Source organism: Maniola hyperantus, chromosome 25 (assembly GCF_902806685.2).
Source record: "Maniola hyperantus chromosome 25, iAphHyp1.2, whole genome shotgun sequence".
In the NCBI taxonomy this organism is placed as follows: Eukaryota; Metazoa; Arthropoda; class Insecta; order Lepidoptera; family Nymphalidae; genus Maniola; species Maniola hyperantus.
This window is the reverse complement of record NC_048560.1, coordinates 4,918,752-4,944,273: the sequence shown is the minus strand read 5'-3', so window position 1 is coordinate 4,944,273 and position 25,522 is coordinate 4,918,752. Positions and strand designations below refer to the sequence as shown.

Sequence of the window (25,522 nt, the reverse complement as noted above, 5' to 3'; positions counted from 1 at the left end):
CGTCGTATACATGGGCATTATGTAAGTGTGCGTGCATGTCGGACCAATTAGTTGCGAGCAAGCGCTCGCAAACGCACACATATAAGTGTTTCTTTCTTATACCGATACGACTTACAAAAGCATGAGCCACTCGCCTTCGTGAAATGCAAAAACTATAACATAATATTACTGCAGATGCAGAGTACAGACTTCAATCTTTTAACTTTTTAAGTCCCAGCACCTCAATCCCGATGCTACAGGGTACCTACTTGCACTCCTCTAATTCCTGGAGATTTAGGAACTGTTGATGATTTTTTTTATTCATATGTGTTATATTATAGGCACACGCTTGACCACGATCACACAATAATCAGTTCTCATCATAATCCACCCATCACCGGCTCACTACAGAGCACAGGTCTCCTCTCAGAGTGAGAAGGGTTTTGGCCAGTCTACCACGCTGGCCAAGTGCGGATTGGCAGACTTCACACACCTTTGAGAACATTATGGAGAGCTCTCAGGCATGCAGGTTTCCTCACGTTTTCCTTTATAAAGCAAGTGATATTTTAATTACTTAAAAACGCACATAACTCCGAAAAGTTAGAGGTGCGTGCCCGGATCGAACCCCCGACCTCAGATTGGAAGGCGGACGTCCTAACCACTAGGCTATCCCAGCTTTAATAATTTCTATTAGGTACTTATATAAAAAATTCAGCAGAAGATAAATAAATAAAACAAAATAGGTAGGTATGTTATTTCAATTTTTTTTTCGAAAAGGTCGATGTACAATTTTTTATTATATTTTGTACTGTAGTAGTCTGTAGTAATAGTCTGGCTAACGAAAGGTGAGACTGGAAAAGCGCGGCAAATGAAAAAAATATCAGTATAGCAGCTCTGGAATTAGTATAAGTACCTCTAAATTATTGCTATTGCGCTGGAACCATGTCTCATTAACATTGAAATGTCAGCAGAAATAAAAATATACCACCAGCTCGAAACTTCAAATGGCAGCCACGCGCACTCAGCACGCGCATTAACCAATTTGCGGGACTTATATTTGATAGAATAGAAATAAAAATAAGTAATTCTAAAGTATCAAATTAGGTTATTCCAGGTCTGTCATACTAATTTCAGAGTTGCCATACTGATATTTTTTAAATTCGCCGCACTTTTCCAGTCTCATCTTGCGTTAGCCAGACTATAGAGTATCCATGTATACAGAATGTATAACCAGAACGCTAGCAAAAACTAAGCGTTACTGTTATCCATACTTAACATTATAAATGCGAAAGTGTGTCTGTATGTCTGTCTGCTAGCTTTTCACGGCCCAGCAGTTTAACCGATTTTGATGACATTTGGTACAGTTAGCTTACGTCCCGGGGAAGGACATAGGCTACTTTTTATCCCGGAAAATCAAAGACTTCCCACGGGATTTTTAAAAACCTAAATCCACGCGGACGAAGTCGCGGGCATCCTCTAGTACTATCTAAATACAATTCAATACTAATAACCATTTACCTCATTATGTAGTTTTAGTGATTTAGTATTTTTCAAACCCGCAATGTATAGCGTGCAAAACTCGTGTCAATGCCCCGCCTACGACGCGGCATCGAATCCGAGTGACCTACTTACGGAATGTTCGTTGACCTTTAGCATCAGTTTTATTTGCAATATATCGCGAAATTTTACAAAATATAAGAAAAAAATCGCTTTTTTTTGTGGTATCATATCACTGATCATCAGTACTATCACCTGTCTTCGTTTTTGCCAGCGTTCTGGGTGCACCCTGTATACTGTGACTTCAATGAACGATCTTATTGGTCGGACATAATAGTGTGGTGCTGATCTGAATCAATTAGGTATTGTCTTTGCATTTCTTTCACAAGAATGCGCGGCAGTTTGTATACCGGCATGTTTGAAGGCCTTATCACCAATTTGCAGCCCCCTGCGAAAAAAATTAATGATTTAATCCATACTAATATTATTAAAGCTGTGATAGCCTACTGGTTATGACGTCCGCCTTCTAATCGGAGGTCGGGGGTTTGATCCTGGGCACGCACCTCTACCTTTTCGGAGTTATGTGCGTTTTAAGTAATTAAATATCACTTGCTTTAACGGTGAAGGAAAACATCGTGAGGAAACCTGCATGCTTAAGAGTTCTCCATAATGTTTTCAAAGGTGTGTGAAATCTACCAATCCGCACATGGCCAGCGTGGTAGACTATGGCCAAAACCCTTCTCACTCTGAGAGGAGACCCGTGCTCTGTAGTGAGCCGGCGATGGGTAGATCATCATGATGATGAACTCTTGGGCACCTCTTAGTTTATAGATCTTGTTGTAGATGCGGTCGGAGCGCTTGGTGGACATCACTTTATGCTGTTTGAGGAAAGGGATGTGGGCCTCCTGGCTGGGCAGCGCCAGTTCACCGTAAACCGATGCACCGACCAGAATATTATTATACTCACCAATGCGCGTGCCGTCAACGTCCAGCAGTATCATATACTGACTCTTGGGCACCTCTAAGTACATCATGTTGAAGATGCGGTCGGAGCGCTTGGTGGACATCACTTTATGCCGTTTGAGGAAAGGGATGAGGGCCTCCTGGCTGGGCAGTGCCAGTTCACCGTAAACCGATGCACCGACCAGAATATTATTATACTCACCAATGCGCGTGCCGTCAGCGTCCAGCAGTATCATATACTGACTCTTGGGCACCTCTAAGTACATCATGTTGAAGATGCGGTCGGAGCGCTTGGTGGACATCACTTTATGCTGTTTGAGGAAAGGGATGAGGGCCTCCTGGCTGGGCAGCGCCAGTTCACCGTAAACCGATGCACCAACCAGAATATTATTATACTCACCAATGCGCGTGCCGTCAACGTCCAGCAGTATCATATACTGACTCTTGGGCACCTCTAAGTACATCATGTTGAAGATGCGGTCGGAGCGCTTGGTGGACATCACTTTATGCCGTTTGAGGAAAGGGATGAGGGCCTCCTGGCTGGGCAGTGCCAGTTCACCGTAAACCGATGCACCGACCAGAATATTATTATACTCACCAATGCGCGTGCCGTCAGCGTCCAGCAGTATCATATACTGACTCTTGGGCACCTCTAAGTACATCATGTTGAAGATGCGGTCGGAGCGCTTGGTGGACATCACTTTATGCCGTTTGAGAAACGGGATGAGGGCCTCCTGGCTGGGCAGTGCCAGTTCACCGTAAACCGATGCACCGACCAGAATATTATTATACTCACCAATGCGCGTGCCGTCAGCGTCCAGCAGTATCATATACTGACTCTTGGGCACCTCTAAGTACATCATGTTGAAGATGCGGTCGGAGCGCTTGGTGGACATCACTTTATGCCGTTTGAGGAAAGGGATGAGGGCCTCCTGGCTGGGCAGTGCCAGTTCACCGTAAACCGATGCACCGACCAGAATATTATTATACTCACCAATGCGCGTGCCGTCAGCGTCCAGCAGTATCATATACTGACTCTTGGGCACCTCTAAGTACATCATGTTGAAGATGCGGTCGGAGCGCTTGGTGGACATCACTTTATGCTGTTTGAGGAAAGGGATGAGGGCCTCCTGGCTGGGCAGCGCCAGTTCACCGTAAACCGATGCACCAACCAGAATATTATTATACTCACCAATGCGCGTGCCGTCAACGTCCAGCAGTATCATATACTGACTCTTGGGCACCTCTAAGTACATCATGTTGAAGATGCGGTCGGAGCGCTTGGTGGACATCACTTTATGCCGTTTGAGGAAAGGGATGAGGGCCTCCTGGCTGGGCAGTGCCAGTTCACCGTAAACCGATGCACCGACCAGAATATTATTATACTCACCAATGCGCGTGCCGTCAGCGTCCAGCAGTATCATATACTGACTCTTGGGCACCTCTAAGTACATCATGTTGAAGATGCGGTCGGAGCGCTTGGTGGACATCACTTTATGCCGTTTGAGAAACTGGATGAGGGCCTCCTGGCTGGGCAGTGCCAGTTCACCGTAAACCGATGCACCGACCAGAATATTATTATACTCACCAATGCGCGTGCCGTCAGCGTCCAGCAGTATCATATACTGACTCTTGGGCACCTCTAAGTACATCATGTTGAAGATGCGGTCGGAGCGCTTGGTGGACATCACTTTATGCCGTTTGAGGAAAGGGATGAGGGCCTCCTGGCTGGGCAGTGCCAGTTCACCGTAAACCGATGCACCGACCAGAATATTATTATACTCACCAATGCGCGTGCCGTCAGCGTCCAGCAGTATCATATACTGACTCTTGGGCACCTCTAAGTACATCATGTTGAAGATGCGGTCGGAGCGCTTGGTGGACATCACTTTATGCTGTTTGAGGAAAGGGATGAGGGCCTCCTGGCTGGGCAGCGCCAGTTCACCGTAAACCGATGCACCAACCAGAATATTATTATACTCACCAATGCGCGTGCCGTCAACGTCCAGCAGTATCATATACTGACTCTTGGGCACCTCTAAGTACATCATGTTGAAGATGCGGTCGGAGCGCTTGGTGGACATCACTTTATGCCGTTTGAGGAAAGGGATGAGGGCCTCCTGGCTGGGCAGTGCCAGTTCACCGTAAACCGATGCACCGACCAGAATATTATTATACTCACCAATGCGCGTGCCGTCAGCGTCCAGCAGTATCATATACTGACTCTTGGGCACCTCTAAGTACATCATGTTGAAGATGCGGTCGGAGCGCTTGGTGGACATCACTTTATGCCGTTTGAGGAAAGGGATGAGGGCCTCCTGGCTGGGCAGTGCCAGTTCACCGTAAACCGATGCACCGACCAGAATATTATTATACTCACCAATGCGCGTGCCGTCAGCGTCCAGCAGTATCATATACTGACTCTTGGGCACCTCTAAGTACATCATGTTGAAGATGCGGTCGGAGCGCTTGGTGGACATCACTTTATGCCGTTTGAGAAACGGGATGAGGGCCTCCTGGCTGGGCAGTGCCAGTTCACCGTAAACCGATGCACCGACCAGAATATTATTATACTCACCAATGCGCGTGCCGTCAGCGTCCAGCAGTATCATATACTGACTCTTGGGCACCTCTAAGTACATCATGTTGAAGATGCGGTCGGAGCGCTTGGTGGACATCACTTTATGCCGTTTGAGAAACGGGATGAGGGCCTCCTGGCTGGGCAGCACCGGTTCACCGTAAATCTACGCAGCAACCAGAATATTATTATATACTTTACTAGCTTATGCCCGCGACTTCGTCCGCGTGGACTACACAAATTTCAAACCCCTGTTTTACCCCTTTAGGGATTGAATTTTCAAAAATCCTTTTTTAGCGGATGTCTACGTCATAGCTATCTGCATGCCAAATTTCAGACCGATCCGTCCAGTAGTTTGAGCTGTGCGTTGATAGATCAGTCAGTCAGTCAGTCAGTCAGTCAGTCAGTCAGTCAGTCACCTTTTCCTTTTATATATATAGATTTGAAATTTTGTACCACCACAAGAAGAAAAGCAACAATAGAAGAACAAAAAAAAAACAATCAAGTGGGAGTCGGACTTGCACACGAAGGGTTCGCGAGATATAGCCCACTGACGGACAGTGAAGGCTTAGTAATGGGATTCCCTTCGCACCTTTAGGGTACAGATCCCTAAAAACAAATTAAATTAATATAATATAATTGATTAAAATAAATGTCATACAATCATATTAAAACACACACAAAAACATATTTAATAAATTACTCGTACTTAATTGAATTAACATTCAATTAATTGATTGAATTAAAGAGAGATATATTTCTGGTTTAAAAATAATTCTTACGTGTACTTTGTAGAAATTCGACTCTTGCGGTATGAAATAATTATACGTCGCATGTTTCATGCACTGAAACAAGAAAAACATGTTTGTATCACCTTAATATGATGAACCTAAATATTACGAGTGCTGTGACAGCCTAGTGGTTAGGACGTCCGCCTTCTAATCGAAGGTCGGGGGTTCGATCCCTCTAACTTTCCGGAGTTATGTGCCTTTTAAATAATTAAATATCACTTGCTTTAAAGGTGAAGGAAAACATCATGAGGGAACCTGCATGCCTGAGATCACTCCATAATGTTCTCACAGGTGTGTGAAGTCTACCAATCCGCACATGGCCAGCGTGGTAGACTACAACAACAACGTGGTAATTTTTAGGGTTCCGTACCTCAAAAGGAAAAACGGAACCCTTATAGGATCACTTTGTTGTCTGTCTGTCTGTCTGTCTGTCAAGAACTTCCCGTTGACCTAGAATCATGAAATTTGGCAGGTAGGTAGATCTTATAGCTGACATTTGGGGAAAAATCTAAAAACCGTGAATTTAGGGTTGCATCACACAAAAAAAAATTAAATTGTGGTCATAAACTAATAATTAGTATTTTCAATTTTCTAAGTAAGATAACTATATCAAGTGAGGTATTATATGAAAGGTCTTAACCTGTGCATTCTAAAACAGATTTTTATTTATTTTTATGTATCATAGTTTTTGAATTATCCTGCAAAATGTCGAAAAATAACGACTGTAGTACGGAATCCTCATTGCGCGAGCCTGACTCGCACTTGTACACAATGTAACACCATACCAGACTATCAATACGAGTAATTTATTACCTATTTTGAATAAATCATTTGACTTTGACTTTGACTTTGACTTGGCCGGTTTTTTTAATATATATTTAGATGTAGATTATTGTGTAAAACTTGTGTGGTTCCTTACCACAGGTAAATAAGGCAAAAGTATCTGCAATTGCTCGCGTATCTTAATCCGAGCGATTTCTTCAGGGGAAGTATTTCTAGGTGTCATTTCCAAGTTTTTGATGTGATCCGATACCTGTAGTTTAATAAAAAAATTACAACTTAGTTCATTTTATCATTTAAATTAACATACATAACAGCTGTGATAGCCTAGTGGTTAGGACGTCCGCCTTCTAATCGGTGGTCGGGGGTTCGATCCCCGGAACGCACCTCTAACTTTTCGGAGTTATGTGCGTTTTAAGTAATTAAATGTCACTTGCTTGAACGGTGAAGGAAAACATCGTGAGGAAACCTGCATACCTGAGAGTTCTCCATAATGTTCTCAAAGGTGTGTGAAGTCTACCAATCCGCACATGGCCAGCGTGGTAGACTATGGCCAAACCCTTCTCACTCTGAGAGGAGACCCGTGCTCTGTAGTGAGCCGGCGATGGGTTGATCATGATGATGATGACTTATACAGTACGCGGCAGATGTACTCGGCTCATGTAAATAATGTACATCGACGTTTAGAAAGAGACTAGCTTATTCTCGCGACTTTGTCCGCGTGGACTACACAAATTTGAACCCCTATTTCACCCCCTTATGGGTTGAATTTTCAAAAACCCTTTCTTAGCGGATGCCTAGTGCCTACGTCATAATTTCAGCCCGATCCGTCCAGTAGTTTGAGCTGTGCGATAGATCAGTCAGTCAGTCACCTTTTCATTTTATAATATTTAGCTATAACAGTTTTGTAGAGCATTGTCTCTGTCGTTGACACCGACAAAACGTCACATATTTTCGCGCTATTGTTAAATAAGATTTCTGCGCAGGTACAGTCAAAAGTCAAAACTCGTTTAGCATCTTAATGATCGAATTCACTTGCACTGCGCGGCACGGTTGTGCGCACATCTAAGTGTTTGTGTGGCGTGTTTATAGAAAAAGGTCATTAGTGTGACTGGTTTTTGATGCAATAATTATTTTGCTACTCGAGTTCTGAGGCCGACCGTACATCAGCGTATTTTATTTATAAAAGTGGTAGTGCTGTATACTAAGTATAAAAATAAGCAACATTATGTACCGTGACAGTAATTTTGTCCAAATACTTGGTGTAAGCATTTTGTACTGTATCAAATGGTATGTTGTCCACAACTGCAACAAAATTGTTTTGGTTTACTAACATTCGTCCAATTCACAAAGAAATAAAGAAAACTCCGTGTCCCGTATACTGCATAGAAGAGACAGTATCAACTGAAAGTCAGTATTGTATAAAGGTCGCGTCACACTCACCATAAGACTGTATCTTGTATGAAGTTAAGTCACTCTCTTGTATAGAGTATCTGGGCTTTCCCTCAGCGTCCTGTATACTGCATAGAAGAGACAGTATCAACTGAAAGTCTGTAAAGTGGGGGTATCTCCTCCGATACAACCTGGTCAGTTTTATGGTATGTCCTGCACCAGGCTTCTCCTTTTGATCTAAGTTCTTCTGTAAGCGCTTGAATATTGTCTGAAAAAAGTAATTATCGCAAAACAAGTAGTCAGTCTCGTTTTGTTGCGCGTTAGTTCGTCATATCTCAACAAATAAACACGAACCAATATTAATCTATACATACATATAAACCTTTCTCTTAAATCACTCTATCTATTGGTGAAAACCACATTAAAATCCGTTGCGTAGTTTAAAAGATCTACGCGTTCATACATACATACAGACAGCGGGAAGCGACTTCATTTTATAATTTGTAGAGATAATACTTATTGTGGCCTGTGCCATTTAGTTTACTAGCTGCGCGAATTGTCTAAGTACTTTATATTTTTTTGAAACTCTACAATGGCACCCCATTCATTGGCACCAACCCCAAAAAATATTATTACAGAACTATATTAACTCTTCCATTTTGAAGTCCAATTTGAAGTTGACAAGTGGGAACGGGATGGGATTTATTTGTTCTACAAAGGTCTTTTTAAAAATTGTGCCAGGGACCCTGAAGTAAGTTTGCAAAACCTGTATCAGGGTCCCCGCTCTCCCTCCTCCGTCATTAACAAATAAACACTTACTTTATACAAAAACTAAATTTAGAATAATGAAACTTAAGAATACGTGTGTGTGCTTATGTGTGTCAATGTGTGTTTGTGTGTAAGTGTATGTATGTTAGTGTGTGTACATGTGTGTATTTTTAATAACAAATGACAAATACCTACCCTTTTATATTCCTACAAGTAACTCTGTTTCGTCGTACATACGTTAGTTGGTTTCGTGAGGGTTTCATAATGAAGGTGCGTCAATGAACTTTTGTCCGCGGTTATTTTGGCTTTACTCTAGTCAAATCAGCCTATTACCTTGGCAATCTCGTTTAGCAGCTTATGTGCGGTGCTGGCACTGAGGTCGTGCAAACCAGGAAACTTTGACTGCATCTCTTCCAGGATATCATATACTGACTGACTGATTATCTGTATAAAGACAACTACGTGAATGATTTTAAGCTTATTTAGCTAAATATGTCATTAAACCATGTTAATGACATATTTTAATATAGATAACAGATTCATAACACGATTAATTTGACGTTTTTCATTTGTCGATATTTCAACCCAATTGCACGGGTCGTGGTCACGACGATGGTGGTTGAAATATCGACAAATAAAAAACGCCAAATTAATCGTCATATGTACTTGTTATTTACATTAAAATATAAACTACTAGATGATACCCGCGACTTCGTCCGCGTGGATTTAGGTTTTCAAAAATCCCGTGGGAACTCTTCGATTTTCCGGGATAAAAAGTAGCCTATGTCCTTCTCCGGGATGCAAGCTATCTCTGTACCAAATTTCATCAAAATCGGTTGAACGGATGGGCCATGAAAGGCTAGCAGACAGACAGACACACTTTCGCAATTATAATACTAGTATGGATGTTAATATTTCTATATTTTATACCAGCTTATGCTCGCGACATCGCCCGCGTGGACTACACAAATTTAATTTTTTAATTTTTGAATAATTCTGTTTGTCTGGGCTAATCATAGTAACTTACCATAGATTTTGACATCCTCTGCTTCTTTTTGTATGGAAACTGTAATAAAAAGACAAATTCATATTCACATTAATTAACAAATTTCAAACCCTTATTTTACCCCCTTAGGGGTTGCCTACTCATAATAGCTGTCTGCATGCCAAATTTCAGCCAGATCCGTCCAGTAGTTTGAGCTGTGCGTTGATAGAATAAATCAGTCAGTCAGTCACCTTTTCCTTTTGTATATTAAGATGATATACTAACATCTGGAATATCCTCTGGTATATAAGCATATATAATTCGTTTCTTGGAGTTAATATTCTCCACCACCTCCTGGGGGTCCAACTTCTCGGACAGGCGTAAATAGGCAGTTTTTTCATTTCCACTGATTATGAAGTTCATGAACTCAAAATCGCCCCTGATTGATGATTTCAGATGTTTTAATAAAACATTTACGTTTGTCTGTAAATTAATATTAAATTATAATTTAAAAAACCGGCCAACAACAACAAAACAGGCTCGCTCAATGAGGGTTCCGTACTACAGTCGTATTTTTTTGACATTTTGCACGATAATTCAAAAACATATGATGCATAAAAATAAATCAAAATCTGTTTTAGAATGCACAATGTTATCTTAGTTCGAAAATTGAAAATACTAATTATTAGTTTATGACCACAATTAAATTTTTTTTGAGTGATGTAACCACAAATTCACAGTTTTCAGATTTTTCCCCTAAAACCAGCTGTAAGATCTACCCACCTGCCAAATTTCATGATTCTAGGTCAACGGGAAGTACCCTGTAGGTTTCTTGACAGACAGACAGACAGACAACAAAGTGATCCTATAAGGGTTCTGTTTTTCCTTTTGAGGTACGGAACCCTAAAAAACTTGCCAAGTGCAAGTCAGACTCGTGCACCGAGGGTTCTGCATAACAGTGGTATTTTATGACATTTTACACAATAAATTAAAAAAATCCATAAAAATAAATAAAGAATGTTTTAAAATGTATATGCACCTCTAACTTTTTGGAGCTACATGCCTTTTAAGTAATTAAATATCACTTGCTTTAATGGTGAAGGAAAACATTGTGAGGAAACCTGCATGCCTGAGAGTTCTCTATAATGTTCTCAAAGTTGTGTGTCTGCCAATTCACACTTGGCCAGCGTGGTAGACTATAGCCAAAACCCTTCTCACACTGAGACAAGACCCGTGCTCTGTAGTGAGCCGGCGATGGGTTGATCATGATGATGATGATGGATTTCTGGAATCTATAGAATTCAGACAGACGTCTTATTTAATGCAGTGTACATACAAGGAGAACCCTTTGGGTATTTTTGCCGTACACAATAATTAGTATGGTATATAAACCGCAAGCTCCACGCTAGTCCAACGTGTAAAAGAAGTTATGAGCCATGGAAATGTAATAAAAATCAAAAATATATGACTACTTACATTAGTAATACTCTTAGGGACACCAGCAAGAGCTATAACAGACATGTTTGAAATAGTAGGTATGTGTTTAATGATTATGCCTATGGTTGAATGCAATATTAAACTTCAATCATCTTAATCAAGTACGTTATTGGAATTTGGGAATATAATATAAATCGAGACCACACACAATTCACAAACCACAGATGACAGATCACTATAGGTACCAACTACCAACCTGTATTAGTATATTATCTATGATACCAACCACAGAGTACTTTTAACATATGGAAATAGAGTACTATCTCGCGAGCTAATAGCGGCAACAGCTTAGTAGCGCCATCTGTATCTGACGAATGGAACTAATATTTATAATATGTACATACCTACCTATATATATAGACTGCTTTATAGGTTCATACCTATACATATAATACATACATATAGGACTGCTATGGAAGGTAGGATTGTGTTCAGATTAATTATTTATTAATATTTGACTCCCTTACAATTTAACATATCATGTAAATTTAAAAAAAATCTATAATAATTAATCTGAACACATATTTTTAAATAATAGAAATTTTTGGATTCTAATCTTTATTTTTACCAAAATTAATCCTAATCACTCTTCCTTATCCTAAAACAGTTTATAAAGTTGCCTGAGGACTGGGGTCTGGTGCCGAGTAGTTTAGTTTCAAGATATCAATATTATGAATCCAGGTCATAAAACGATCCAAATCTTTTGCACGATTTGGAAATTCATGCAGGACATTTTCTAAACCTGAAAAGTAAAAATATGAGTATCTTAGTATGGTCACAAGTTCATAACATGTTCACTAAATCTGACTCAATTAATCTAATCACATCTAATCTGAGGTCGGGGGTTCAATCTAGGGCATGCACCTCTAACTTTTCGGAGTTGTGTGTTTTAACTAATTAAATATCACTTGCATTAACGGTGAAGGAAAACATCGTGAGGAAACCTGCATGCCTGAAAGTTCTCCATAATGTTATCAAAGGGTGTGAAGTCTACCAATCCGCACGTGGCCAGTGTGGTAGACTATGCCTAAACCCCTTCTCACTCTAAGAAGTGACCCGTGCTCTGTAGTGAGCCAGCGATGTGTTGATCATGATAGGAATTTGGTCTAGAAAAACTAAAGAAATACCTACTTCTTTATGCAAATAAACTTGTAAATAGGTGCTTTCGAATCGTCAAGAGAATCTATCACTGGATCGGAACGCCCAATACTTAAAGAAAAACCTATGCGTGAACCATATTGTCATCAAGTTCAAGGAATTTAATAAAAATTGCATTCAAGGATTAAAGTAGATATGACCGGTATTACAATGGAATTTACAAACCTGCAGTGAACCTGAACAGCCTGGAATACAGCCCCTCTTGTAAGAAATGTTCACTAAACTTAACTAGTACCTAACTACAACTATACTGGAGTCCTGTCTCGTAAATAAACACTGGAGTTCTGTCTCAAAACACTGGAGTCCTGTCTCAAAACACTGGAAGTCTCTGTTTCAAACATGGGTACGGAAAACTTAAAATTTCTTTGGTCTCAAAACACTAGAATCTCTGACAGCTTACTTAGCGTGGGTTAGGTTCACTGGTTTGCTAAACGTAGCGTGAAATCACTAAAAACTGGCTTTAAATAGTTACAAAAGGTATTGAAAATAGCAAAATCAGAAAACATTACGACCGCCAGCACAGACCAGGTTGTTTGCCCAATTTCTACCATATCAATAGCAAAAAATTGTCTGACAATTTTATTTTGAAGAATATTTATTAAATCAATGATACATACCAAAGGTAGAACCAAATAAAATATTGGTAAATAGAAATTAATTGTTAGAGAATATTTTTTTCTTTAAAATACAAATATGTTAATGTAAACTAAACTACCAATTTGGTAGAAAAATTAAACATGGGATGCCTTGACCACAGAATAATATATCGAATTTGTCCAGTCACAGTAGCGCGGTCTGCTATTGACTTTTGGTACTAAATGAATTGAAGTACCATGCTATTTGTTCTAAGATTGATGACCCTGATACCAACAAATAAAAGTGATTATCGGTGTCAAGTGTCGACTGCCGATGTTTTTTTTTCAATTATTTGGTTTCAGTCTTTTATCTTTTATTTCTGGTCGGTGGTTTCAGTGGTTTCAGCCACTAAAAGGTTTCAGCCTTAAGGTCAGGTTATTGTTGTGATTGTGTGAATTTTGGGTTGAAATCCGCATCATCGCATCATGGTCAATGTAGTTGTTGCAGGACTTCCCAGAGACGTAAGTATAAAGTCTTGGACAGTGAATGTACCTTTTGATTTTTTGTTGAAATATTCTCTTCATGTCCGGACACTGTATATTGTAAACGTAGTGATTATATTCTCTTTGTATATTGCATGTAAAAGCAGCAGTACAATCTGAACTCCAGGCATATGACTGTGTATTGTACGAACACAAATTTGAGGAATAAGTTCTTACTTACAGTATGTAAGCCGGATTAAGCCAGCGCGGGGCCTGTAGCAAATATTATCAAGGGGCCCTTAAAGAATACAAAACTTACAAACAAACTTTTCTGGATTTAGTTTGGACAAATTTATAAATAATACTTTTCATATTGATTTCTCTAAGTATTCAATAATATTCATTAAAATGAGACGATTAAGACGTTTTTCTCAACTAATTTTTAACAAGTTTTAATGTTATGAAAGATGTACACTGATTTGAAAAAATATGTATTATTTTCACGCATAGATCTAAGTTAGTACATACTTTTTTACGGTCAGAAAATGTTGATGCGTCAAATCATGCGGGGCCCCGTGGCTAATCCTCCACTGATTGTGAGTGATTTCCATTATACCTATGTCTCACACCTGGTTTTACTCATGTGTTTAGTCAACGTTAGTCCAACTAGTTTCGAACCCATTTGGGGTCCTTTTTCACAGGGACTCCACACATCGCGGTAGAGACTCGACTAAACACGTGAGTAAATCCGGGTGTGAGACATGTATAACCAATGTTTTATTGTTGTTTTTACAGGTCAAAATACCAAAGTTCATGAATTTTTTGAAAAAAGTGGTATTTAGATGCAAAAAAGAGATACATGTTAACTACATAAAGCATTTATCAGAAACCTATAAACAGATATCTATCAGCACAAACTACAAGGATGCGCTCAAAGCGAAGAAGATTATGAACGGCTTTGGTTATACTTTTGCAAAACAGTGCTACACCTTGGAATGTTGGTTGGAGAATTTGGATGAAGAAAAAATCAATTATGTGCCTGGTGTCAATATCCAGGAAAATAAAACCAGCTGGAAAGGTGATGATAGGCAGGAGGAAAGGGGAGGAAAGAGAATGGATAGAGAAGAGGTAAGGGGAGTAGAAAGAATGGACTATGAACCTCCGAGGAAGAGTCGTCGTTACTCCAAGTGTCCAGTTAGGTTACGTTCGCCGCCCCGTTCCAGGTCAAGATCAAGGTCTCGCAGTCCACATCACTACGACGAGTTGGAGGCCATTGAGGTAAAGCAATAATATTAACCTTTATTAATTTTTTGCAGTGATTCAGGGATATCAAGGACCTGTATAGCCCCAGAGAAAAAGAAGAACCTTAATTAATCCACACCTTTGGAATATCGTAAATATTCGTATTGATTCTGAGCACAACTAAATTTTAGTGTATTCGCATCCTCTTCTCATTAATGTAATATGAAAAGGACAGACACAGTTTGACAGTTTTAAATTTAAATTAGAACTGTCAAACCTCTTGACTTTAGCTGCGAGTCGCGAGCCTAGACAATAGAATCTGCGTCATTGTAGAGACCAAATTTTTGAATGTCAAAATTTTTTCTTGATTGTAGATGACATTGGATGACCTTCATCAATTATTCTTATTGAAACAGATTCCTTCTCTCTCTCTGGGCTGGTTCCTGAAGTTAAACGTTTCCGTCTGTTGTGCATGCATTGCCCTTTCCCCCGAAGCCACTCCAGCCATCCAAGCTCGCTCCAGAAGCCTATTAAACTGCTTGCCAAGGGCTTTCATGGAGTGAGGTTGGGGAAAAAAAGAGTTATATTGTGACATAGGAAGGAACTTTACACTTTAAAGTAAAGTAATAATCACACAAACGAAATTTTACCACACCTTTATCACCATCCCACCATTACATTTTTTTTAGCTCAAGATAGAGCTGATCAGGAAGCAGAGGATCCTGATGGAGGAAGAAACTAAGTTGCTGCTGGAGAAGAGAAAGCTGGAGTACCTTCAGGTATATATATTTAAGTAAAAAAGAGAATGTTAAAAAATTACACATTGCCAATCAAAATGATTATTTAATAAAATCAATAAATCTGTGGTCACTGCTGTGGTTTTATAATAGAGAGTTTCCGGGTTCGATTCCTCTCGGGGTCTGTTTGGCAATTTATTATGCCTAAAATTACAGCAATGATAAGATGACTAGTAGTTACGATGTTGGCCTTCTACAGGATGCAACCTGAACGCTAGCAAAAACTTAGCGCTATTGTTATACTACCTAAACACAATCCAATACCAATAACCATTTGCCTCATTTTTTAGTTTTAGTATTTTTCAAACCTGCAATGTATAGCGTGCAAAAATCGGGTCAACGACCCGCCTACGACGCCGCTTTGACTCCAAGAGGCCTACATACGCAACGTCCGTTGTCCTCTAGCGTCAGTCTTCTTCAGTCAAACTTGAACAAAATTATAGGATTTTTTTTCGCGTTTTTTTGAGGTATCATATCAGTAATCATCAGTAGTATCCTGTATCACCTGTCTTCGTTTTTGCCAGTGTTCTGGTTACACCCTGTATATGGGAGAGTTCAATCCCGGTCCACCTCTAACTTTTCATAGTTATATGCATTTCAAGCAATTAAATGTCATTTGCTTTAATGGTGAAGGAAAGCATCGTGAAGAAACTGGTATGCCTGAAAGTTTTCCATAATGTTCTCAAAGGTGTGAACATTGTGCAAAACTTTTCATTCTAAGGGGAGAGGGCTTCTGGGCTCAGTAGTGGGCCGGCGATGGGTTGATCATGATGATGATGATTTTCTATATTGGCTCTAATCACTTCCTGTACCCACTCTCATCTAAAACTATACATATTAAAATGAATATGTAGATTGTAGGTGCTTATTTAAAATCTTAGCATAAATCGGTTAGATTTGTATGGAGTTATGATATACGACTGTTCGCCAACCTGTTTTTGAAGCAACTTCGCCATTTTGGCACTGATAGCAGCAGCGAGCGACATGTGAGCGTAATTGGAACTTAATTTTAGTTTAGCCTGACTACATGTTTTCATACTGGCGCTTCAAGGGCGAATCAACTAGAATTTACGCATAAAGCAGGGTACTCACCTAACCGTGTAGCATGTAACGTTCTGTATCAAGTGAATACGTAGGCACGAGCCCGCTGCGAGCCGCTCGTGGGGCGCAGTAAGTTCGCAGTGACCCGCCGAGTGGCGGTATCATTGCGAACACAAAGTATCAGATACGTTACATGCTACACGGCTAGGTGAATACCGTGCTTAATATGTTATAAATTATTATAATCGATATCTAGAAAACACAGACTAAAGACACTGTGCTTTACCTGGTCTAAATATCTCATTTGGAATGTCCACGAAAAATATTTTTGTTAAAAACTGCTGAGTAAATGATAATACGCACATTGAAAGAAAGACAAACATTTTTTGTAAATTGTGCCACACATCACATGTTATACACCTAAGAGTTGGTTATCCCGACGCTTCCTCCACTTGAGCATTGAAGCTAAAATGCCTCAAGCAGAAGAAGCACCGTAATAAACTGTGTCATGTGTGGCGCAACCCAAAAAAGTTTCTGGCTCAGCATAATGTTGTATGCCTTGATACACAAGAGCATACAGCGCTGATTTTCAGCCGCGCCCTGAACCGGGTGACGCCACGGATCTATACTATCAACATTGCATGGCTAGGATAAAATACGTACTGAAAACCTAATGCAGTAACAAAAAATTTCACTGTGAACCTTCCCTCAAATCTAAAGCCAGAAGAAAGAACGGCGAATGCGCGGAGGGCGATTACCTCTATCACTTAAACCACGTTAAACTTTCCCAGCAGCGCACGGTTTGTCCAATCTACTCGCACGAAACGTTTCTGCTCAACGTTTCTGATACGGACCGCTAAGGTGTAAGATGCCCTTCCGGCTTCAGTGTAGCCCTGCCACGTATAATATAAATACCTTCAAGGCAAGAGTGGCTAAGCGTCTTCTAGACAAGCGCGCTCCAACCTAGACATCATCATTGCTTTTTATTAGTCACGATTGTGGTCAAGCGCAAGCCAATCTTGTAATAAAAAACGTTTCTAATAATTTTATTTCACAGAATTTGGGATCCAACAATTTCGGAAATTTGGCAAAATTCGAGGAAGCCTGTAAACGCAACAACGCCAGTGAGATTTCTGATTTCTTGACGTCGGCCGAGTCCTCTCAGGCTGGTACGCTCCAGAAACCGTCGAAGTTGCCAGGCTTCATAGGGCCTTGCAAAGAGATCACTGGCCAAATGAAAGGGCTCATCCGTGCTCACAGTGAAATTAACAATGAGAATGGCCATATATTCTGGAACCTTCTCCGAACCTCGGTGAAGAAGCGTCTGACCATTATACTGGAGGGCAAGTCGTATATGCCTACTAAGGGTATAGTGAGCTTGTACAGAGTCAGATATCCGCAAGTTACCGATCCGGGTTTTGTGGAAGAGATCTGGAATACGGTCAAGACGAGCTGCTGGCCCGAAAGACCTAAAAAGGCGGAACCCGTGGCAAATGTTACAGAAGGTCAATCGACAGAGGCTGAAAATCCTCCCGCAGGTATAGTAAAGACCTTAGGTGTCGAAATAGTCCAGGGTATGTTATCCCTACAATGCCATTTGAAGTCTTTACCGCAAAACGTTCCTGTCAAGTTTAAAATCATACTCATCGATACAGCTATCGCAGATTACCGAATACCACCGGCCGTACCATTGGTAAAAGCGGAGCACCGTCGAAAAGACCAATGTCAGAGAAAAAGTGACGTGACTTCTGCACTTTTGCCGATCCGCGACATGTGGCCTTTAAATCGGGAACAAATACATTTTCCATTTTGAGTTCTCCAGAATTCATAAGATGATAGACTATCGATGAGTTCGTTTTTTGGAATGTCCTGAAAAATGATCTGACTTGGGCCGAAAATTTTTGGGCAATTTCAGCTTCTTGCATTTAGACTGCATCATCACTTACCATCAGGTGAGATCGCGGTCAAGAACTTCATCAGAATCAGAATGGAAAAAAAGCTGTCAACGCGAAGCTTTTAAAGATTTACTGAATCTATTGCAAATTGATTTTTAATCTTTAAATTAGCAGAAAGTTTTGCGGTAAATGACAACGTTCTTTGCAAATTCGACTTTCCAAAGATTGCTCATAGCAACTTTGATTGATGAAGTCATAATTTATGAAGTCTTGGTGAGAGTTTTTAGCTTATGTTTGCTATAAGAAATGGACACCGTCGAATTGATAAATCTCAATCTACTTAAAATTAAAATAGAAGATTATAAAACGAAAGTAGTGTACAGTTTATGAAACGAATGCTTGGTCACACAAGGCATTTTTTTCAACTGGTCTTACGGCTCTGAGTTCTAGCCCTTTTGAGCCTTCACACAAGGCAATGGTAAAAGTTGGTCTTGTTGGTTTCGGAGGTGGTGTAACCTTGGACCGGTATAAAATGGAGACTTAACTCTACAGACAAGTGTTCATGGTGTCTTTTAAAGCCGCTACTGATGAAGCCTTTTTTGATTAAATAATACATTTAAGTACTTACTTTACTTTTCAATCAAGTAAGGGCCTTTGTGCACTCATCCGTATTCGGTTCGTATCCGTGATTCTTCGAAGTGGCCGTCATACAAATACGTACATTCGATTCCTATTTTTTTTCACGGATCCGTCTAATCACGGATGAGTGCACAAAGGCCCTAAGAGTTGCAGACACACTCAAAAGACTTATAATTAGCACTTGATAAGAACTCCAAAATCCTTTTACACCTGATTGAAGCTGAATGACCGAAATTCTGATAGTATTAAATATTTATAATATTGAGAACGACAGAGACGTCGTTGAGACCGACAAAACGTCATATAGGTATGAGTGACAGAGACAACGCTCTACAAAGCCGAAATGTCATTCTAAATGCCGATGTACATTACTTTCTGCCGCGTACTGTACCTACTGTAATAAAATGTATTTTGTACAATAACTACCAGATATATAATATCTATCACTGGCTTTACTCACGTAATTAGTCGACGTTAGCCCGACTAGTTTCGAACACATACGGGCAGCGGCACGCGCAGCTCGCATTCACAACCGCGACGCGTGCGCGAACTGACTCCCTTGAAAAAGGACCCCGGATGGGTTCGAAACTAGTCGGGCTAACGTCGACTAATTACGTGAGTGACAGATATTATATATAATGGATATCACTCACGATAGTTTAAACGCTAAAATTACCAGATAACGAAGAGATAGATTTGACCAGATCCGAGGAAAATGAAAATCACGCTTCCGAGGACGCGAGCCAGCTCATAGACCCGGACGATTACATTGACGTGAATGAAGTCGAGGATTGGGTTGAGGATGACGGCAACGATACTGGCAACTTGCAGGACAATGCAGAGAAAAGGTGGCATTACTTTCTTTTATCGTTTTAATTATAGTTCTTGCAATACTGTATTTGACAACTAGTCAAATTAGTGACTTTTTATCAAACGTCAAAACACGCGCTTAGTCACAACATGCGAGATTCTATGAAGTACCGGTGTGTGACGTCACAATCATTTGACGTACTTTTTTTAGTTTAATCGATAATTTAAAAGGGTTATTACACTTAAAACCAACAAAGGACGTGGATTTTACGTATTTTGGAAGACCCTCTATTTAATAATCACTGAGAAATAATTTATTTTTGATGTAGTCAAATATCCAATTCTCGAAGGCGAGTGAACTTTACTTGTGGTTACGTCGTATACATGGGCATTGCGTAAGTGTGCGTGCATGTCGGACCAATCAGTCGCTCGCAAGCGCTCGCAGACGCACACTTTTACTGTACCTTACTTATACCGATACGACTTAAACACAAACAATCTCAATTGTTCTGATTGGCTGAATATGTGCGATTCTTGTTGCAACAATGCATTGTGGCCAATAGTGAGCGAGCATTAACCAATCAGAGATGATTGCGATCGTGACATTGTAGCTGTCAAACAACCGCGGTAGGGCCACAGTAGGGCGATTGTCTAAAACCTGTAGGCCGATTGTCTAAAACCTGCATCAATCATTATTACAATCTCAATTGTTCTGATTGGCTGAATTTGTGCGATTCTTGTTGCAACAATGCACTGTAGCCAATAGTGAGCGAGCGTTAACCAATCAGTGATGATTGCGATCGTGATATTGTAGCTGTCACTCTCCCGCAATCGCGCAGCTGCATCAATCATTATTATAAATAATCTCAATTGTTCTGACTGGCTGAATTTGTGCGATTCTTATTGCAACAATGCATTGTAGCCAATATTGAGCGAGCGCAGCGTGTGCGTTCTCAAAACGTATGCACCTTACCACAACTTTGCCTCTTCCAGTTGTGACACCGGAGAGCCCAACGCCGCAACCGGTGATGGGAATGTACCACAAGGAGACAGCGAGGTTGCCGCGACAACGGAAACGGAATTCGAGGAGGTCGAGGAATCAGTATTGTATGTAGACGACGCTGACAAGTTTAAAGCGTCAGAGGTAGGATTTTGATCAATTTCTCGCCGCTAGTTTATGAGATTCATCTCTTATATGCTTATCGTACATATGTACAGTCCGTTCACTATAACTTTTCCCCTGACGTCATGTTGGCACCATTGCTTTGTTTGCTTTATTCCTTTGAGCTTAGGGTTTATTATTGTGTGATTTGCAATTGATTGATTTGATGCCCCACCGACTTCGCGTCGCGTGGATTTAGGTTTTTTAAAATCCTGTGGGAATTCTTCGATTTTCCGCGATAAAAAGTAGCCTATGTGTTAATCCAGGGTATAATGTATCTCCATTCCAACTTTCAGCCAAATCTGTCCAGTAGTTTTTGCGTTGCGAGTAACAAACATCCAAACATCCACACTTTCACATTTATATTACTAGCTGCCCCGGCGAACTTCGTACCGTCTAACAGTCGATTCTTTTTCAGGAATTTTTTTAAATTTTTCTCTCCGTAAGAACCATCCCCGTATTTCAAGGAATATTATAAAAAAGAATTAGCGAAATCGGTTCAGCTGTTCTCGAGATTTGCGATCAGCAACACATTTAGCGATTCATTTTTATGTATAGCGATTAGGATGTTTACACTAAATATGTTTCTAAAAAACGCATTTTTTGCCCACTACTGTTTTTAGCCCACTAGCCTAAACATTACTTTTGTCAATTTCCAGTTAACCGAATACGCGGGAGAGGGAAAGACTACCGCAGACGCGGAAGAGGGACAGACTACTGAAGACGCGGGACCCTGGACAGACTACTGAGGAAAACGAAGAGCAGTAGGTTTTCATTTATTTATTTTAAGACTAAAACAGTACATTTATGTATCACTATAATTAGGTATAATCAAATAAAAACATTGTGTACAACATGTAGTTTTGAATTTGAGGACAATTAAAAGTTGTATGGTAAATGATTTTTTATTTCAAATACATTTAAAATAAAGAGATTTTAATTTATTTTAAGAGTTAGAGCTAGCGCGCACCACGCTGCGGCGAGTTGCGGTAAATTTGGATTTAAATCTATTAAAATCCGGTGCGGAATTAATTCCGCAGAGCGCGCGCAATGTATAACTGAAACGTGGAAGGCGCCGTCCTATTGTCATCGCTCGCGCGATCACGCGATGCGATTTCATCGTGCGATGAAATACAATATGAACGCATCGCATGATCGCGCGATCTTCAATAGGTCATTCAGTATAATACAGTTTGTTTGAACGCACGGGACGCGCGATCATTTTCGTCGGACGCACGCATCATCGCACGAGCGATGACAATAGGACGGCGCCGAACTCATCTACAATGGCGTCGATTCTGAGGTCCTTCTCTACACTAAAATGAAAATATTTTTATCTTTTTCTCTTGCTTAAAAAATATGAACTATACTTTAGTGCTGCTCTACAAAATTAAATAGTGTGCCCAAGACTGGCACCTAAAGTCACGAGGTTGGACAGTTTTAAATTAAATTAAGTTTGTATTTTTCTTATTACATTTGTAAGAAAAAGATTCTAATATCTTAGGTTGCCATCAGAATCAGTCCCAATGTGTAAATTATAAGAAAACCGGCCAAGTGCGAGTCAGGCTCGCGCAATGAGGGTTCCGTACTACAGTCGTATTTTTTCGACATTTTGCACGATAATTCAAAAACTATGATACATAAAAAATAAATCAAAATCTGTTTTAGAATTCACAATGCATAGTTATCTTAGTTCGAAAATTGAAAATACTAATTATTAGTTCATGACCACAATTTAATTTTTTTGTGTGTGATCTAACCCTAAATTCACGGTTTTCAGATTTTTCCCCTAAAGCCAGCTACAAGACCCACCTACCTGCCAAATTTCAGGATTCTAGGTCAACGGGAAGTACCCTGTAGGTTTCTTGACAGACAGACACCAAAGTGATCCTATAAGGGTTCCGTTTTTCCTTTTGAGGTACGGAACCCTAAAAAAGTGTTAAATTACTACATATTTTCCGTTTATTCTTAGAAATCCTCTAAATCGTCGTCCTCTATGTCGTTGGCTTCTGCGTTCACATTGTCTTCGTTCAAGAGACATTCCATTTCTGAAACTTCCGTGCCGTTATCCAGAGACTCTAAAGAAATAAGAAACTTTGTAAAGTAGGTTTAAAAGATATAAAAAAAACTACTAAGAGTTTGCTTGACATCATTGTAAGGCAGTGGTCCGACCGCCGGCGAGAAAACGACTAGCTATCGGCGACTTTCTCTCAAGAAACGCACAATAAATGTACATTCCGTGTAAACGAAAGAGATGCATATATCAAAAGTTGCTCTCTGACTGTCACACTGCCGGCGACGACTCGCTTTACTAGTGTTGTCGCTGAGCAACGAGCTTTCAAAAATAAACTCTCTCAGCGATATTCGTACAGTGATGCTCGCTCGCTTGAACACGTGCAAATTTGTGCACACGCCATTTGCACGCTTGACCGCGGGCAAATGGCACGAGTAATCGCTCGTCGCACTTGCACACTCGCTTATAGCTCGGCGACAAAACTATCGAAACTAAACACTCGCTTAACGCTGATCGCCAACTCGTTTATAGTTTCTAGTTCTACTCGTTTCTCGTTCATCGTCGGCGGTCGGACCACTGCCTAATGACCAATGAGTATTTGACACGAATAAACTATCCAATTAGATACATATCACTAGCTTCAATTGTGAAGAAAAATATCGTAAAGAAACCTGCATTGCCCAAGTTCTCCATAATGTTCTTAAAAATGGTTGCAAAGGCGCCCATCTGCACTTGGCCAGCCTGGTAGAGAATGCCTAAACCCTTGCCTGAACCCTTTTCATTCCGAGGGGAGACCCGCGCTCAGGTATTTAGCCAGCGATAGGTTGGTAATTATAATGATAATTAAAAAAATTGTACCTGTATTATCCTTACAATCATTTTGATTGCCACTGCCTGTATCGCCACCTTCAGTCCACTCTGTTCCTTGATCACCTTCAGTCCACTCTGTTCCTTGATCACCTTCAGTCCACTCTGTTCCTTGATCTCCTTCAGTCCACTCTGTTCCTTGATCACTTTCTGGCCACTCTGTTCCTTGATCAGTCAACTCTGTTGCTTGATGACCTTCAGTCAACTCTGCTCCTTGATCACCTTTAGTCCACTCTGTTGCTTGATCACCTTCAGTCAACTCTGTTGCTTGATGACCTTCAGTCAACTCTAGTCCTTGATCACCTTTAGTCCACTCTGTTGCTTGATCACCTTCAGTTAACTCTGTTGCTTGATGACCTTCAGTCAACTCTGCTCCTTGATCACCTTTAGTCCACTCTGTTGCTTGATCACCTTCAGTCAACTCAGCTCCTTTATCGCCTTCAGTCCACTCTGTTCTTTGATCACCTTCAATCAACTCGGCTCCTTTATCACCTTCAGTCCACTCTGTTCCTTGATCATCTTCGGTATTTGTTGGTAGTGTGACCTCATCATCTGATATAGTTATCATCTCTTTTTCCTGTTCCACAAACACTACGTCATCGTTTTCTGTAGCATCTGCATTGGGTATATCCTCTTCTTCTTTGTTATTTACACCCTCTTGCTCTTCATTTTCGATGCCCTTTTGTTCTTCTTCTCCTATGTCCTCTTGTTCATTTTTTATACCCTCATGTTCTTCATTTTCTATGCCCTCGTGTTCTTCATTTTCTATGCCTTCTTGTTTTTTATTTCCTATGTCCTCTTGTTCATTTTTTATGCCCTCGTGTTCTTCATTTTCTATGCCCTCGTGTTGTTCATTTTCTATGCTTTCTTGTTCTTCATTTCCTATGTCCTCTTGTTCATTTTTTATGCCCTCGTGTTCATTTTCTATGCCCTTGTGTTCTTCATTTTCTATGCTTTCTTGTTCTTCATTTCCTATGTCCTCTTGTTCAATTTTTATGCCCTTGTGTTCTTCATTTTCTATGCCCTCTTGTTCTTCGTTTATGGCCTCGTGTTCTTCATTTTCTATATCATCTTGTTCTTCAATGTTTATGCCCTCTTGCTCTTCATTTTCTACATCCTCTAGTTCTTCATATTCTATGCCTTCTTGTCCTTCATTTTGCATGTCCTCTTCTATTCCTTCTTGTTCTTGGCTGTCCATACCGTTTTGGTCTTCGTCTTTAGAGTGTAAGAAAAATTTAATAAGATTTTTTTTAGTAAAAAAAATATATATTACTAGCTGATGCCCGCGAATTCGTCCGCGTGAGTTTAGGTTTTTAAAGGTGCTGCGGGAACTCTTTGATTTTCCGGGATAAAAAGTAGTCTATGTCCTTCCCCGGTCAGTCACCTTTTTCCTTTTATATATTTAGAGTATGGATCAAAAGAATAGCACTGCTCATCAACGCCCAGCTCAAATCCTTGAACCTAGAGAGTTGAAATTCTGCCCTCTATCAAGCCGGATTTTTCGACATTCCCACGGGATAGGGCATAAAGAGAATTTATATTTGTACCGAGCGAAGCGGAGGGCAGTCGCAAGTGAGTAATAAAAATGATTAAAAAACCAAGAGTCAAA

At 40.3% G+C, this 25,522-nt stretch overlaps 3 protein-coding genes across 6 annotated transcripts in view; 1 reads left to right on the top strand and 2 right to left on the bottom strand.

The window, feature by feature from the left end:
- Positions 1–723: 723 nt before the first annotated feature.
- Positions 724–11,388, bottom strand: LOC117993990 (uncharacterized). The gene is made up of 10 exons (XM_069507089.1): positions 11,210–11,388; positions 10,019–10,216; positions 9,776–9,814; positions 9,082–9,192; positions 8,032–8,248; positions 7,823–7,893; positions 6,728–6,841; positions 5,800–5,862; positions 2,642–5,183; positions 724–1,924 (listed from the first exon to the last, which is right to left on the bottom strand). The coding sequence occupies exons 1-10, from the start codon at positions 11,252–11,254 to the stop codon at positions 1,794–1,796; spliced, it is 3,531 nt and encodes a 1,176-aa protein (XP_069363190.1). The 5' UTR covers positions 11,255–11,388; the 3' UTR covers positions 724–1,793.
- A 1,890-nt stretch (positions 11,389–13,278) lies between these two features.
- Positions 13,279–21,930, top strand: LOC117993989 (uncharacterized). 3 transcript variants are annotated; one of them, XM_069507208.1, is made up of 7 exons: positions 13,279–13,485; positions 14,242–14,574; positions 15,378–15,467; positions 17,584–18,064; positions 19,740–19,908; positions 20,864–21,014; positions 21,692–21,930. In XM_069507208.1, exons 1-7 carry the CDS (start codon positions 13,450–13,452, stop codon positions 21,779–21,781), a joined length of 1,350 nt encoding a protein of 449 aa, XP_069363309.1. In that variant the 5' UTR covers positions 13,279–13,449; the 3' UTR covers positions 21,782–21,930. The 3 variants fall into 3 exon arrangements, with proteins under 3 accessions (XP_069363309.1, XP_069363308.1, XP_034837758.1); XM_069507207.1 differs by having other exon boundaries at positions 14,242–14,724; positions 19,755–19,908; XM_034981867.2 differs by having other exon boundaries at positions 14,242–14,724.
- LOC117993988 (uncharacterized) overlaps positions 21,796–25,522 on the bottom strand; it is a 27,586-nt gene continuing 23,859 nt past the window's right edge. For both annotated transcript variants that reach the window (XM_069507082.1, XM_069507083.1), the window contains 2 exons: positions 23,905–25,128; positions 21,796–23,110 (listed from right to left, as the gene is read on the bottom strand). In XM_069507082.1, coding sequence (XP_069363183.1) covers positions 23,001–23,110; positions 23,905–25,128 — 1,334 coding nt within the window. In that variant the 3' untranslated portion in view covers positions 21,796–23,000. The remainder of the gene's footprint in view (positions 23,111–23,904; positions 25,129–25,522) is intronic.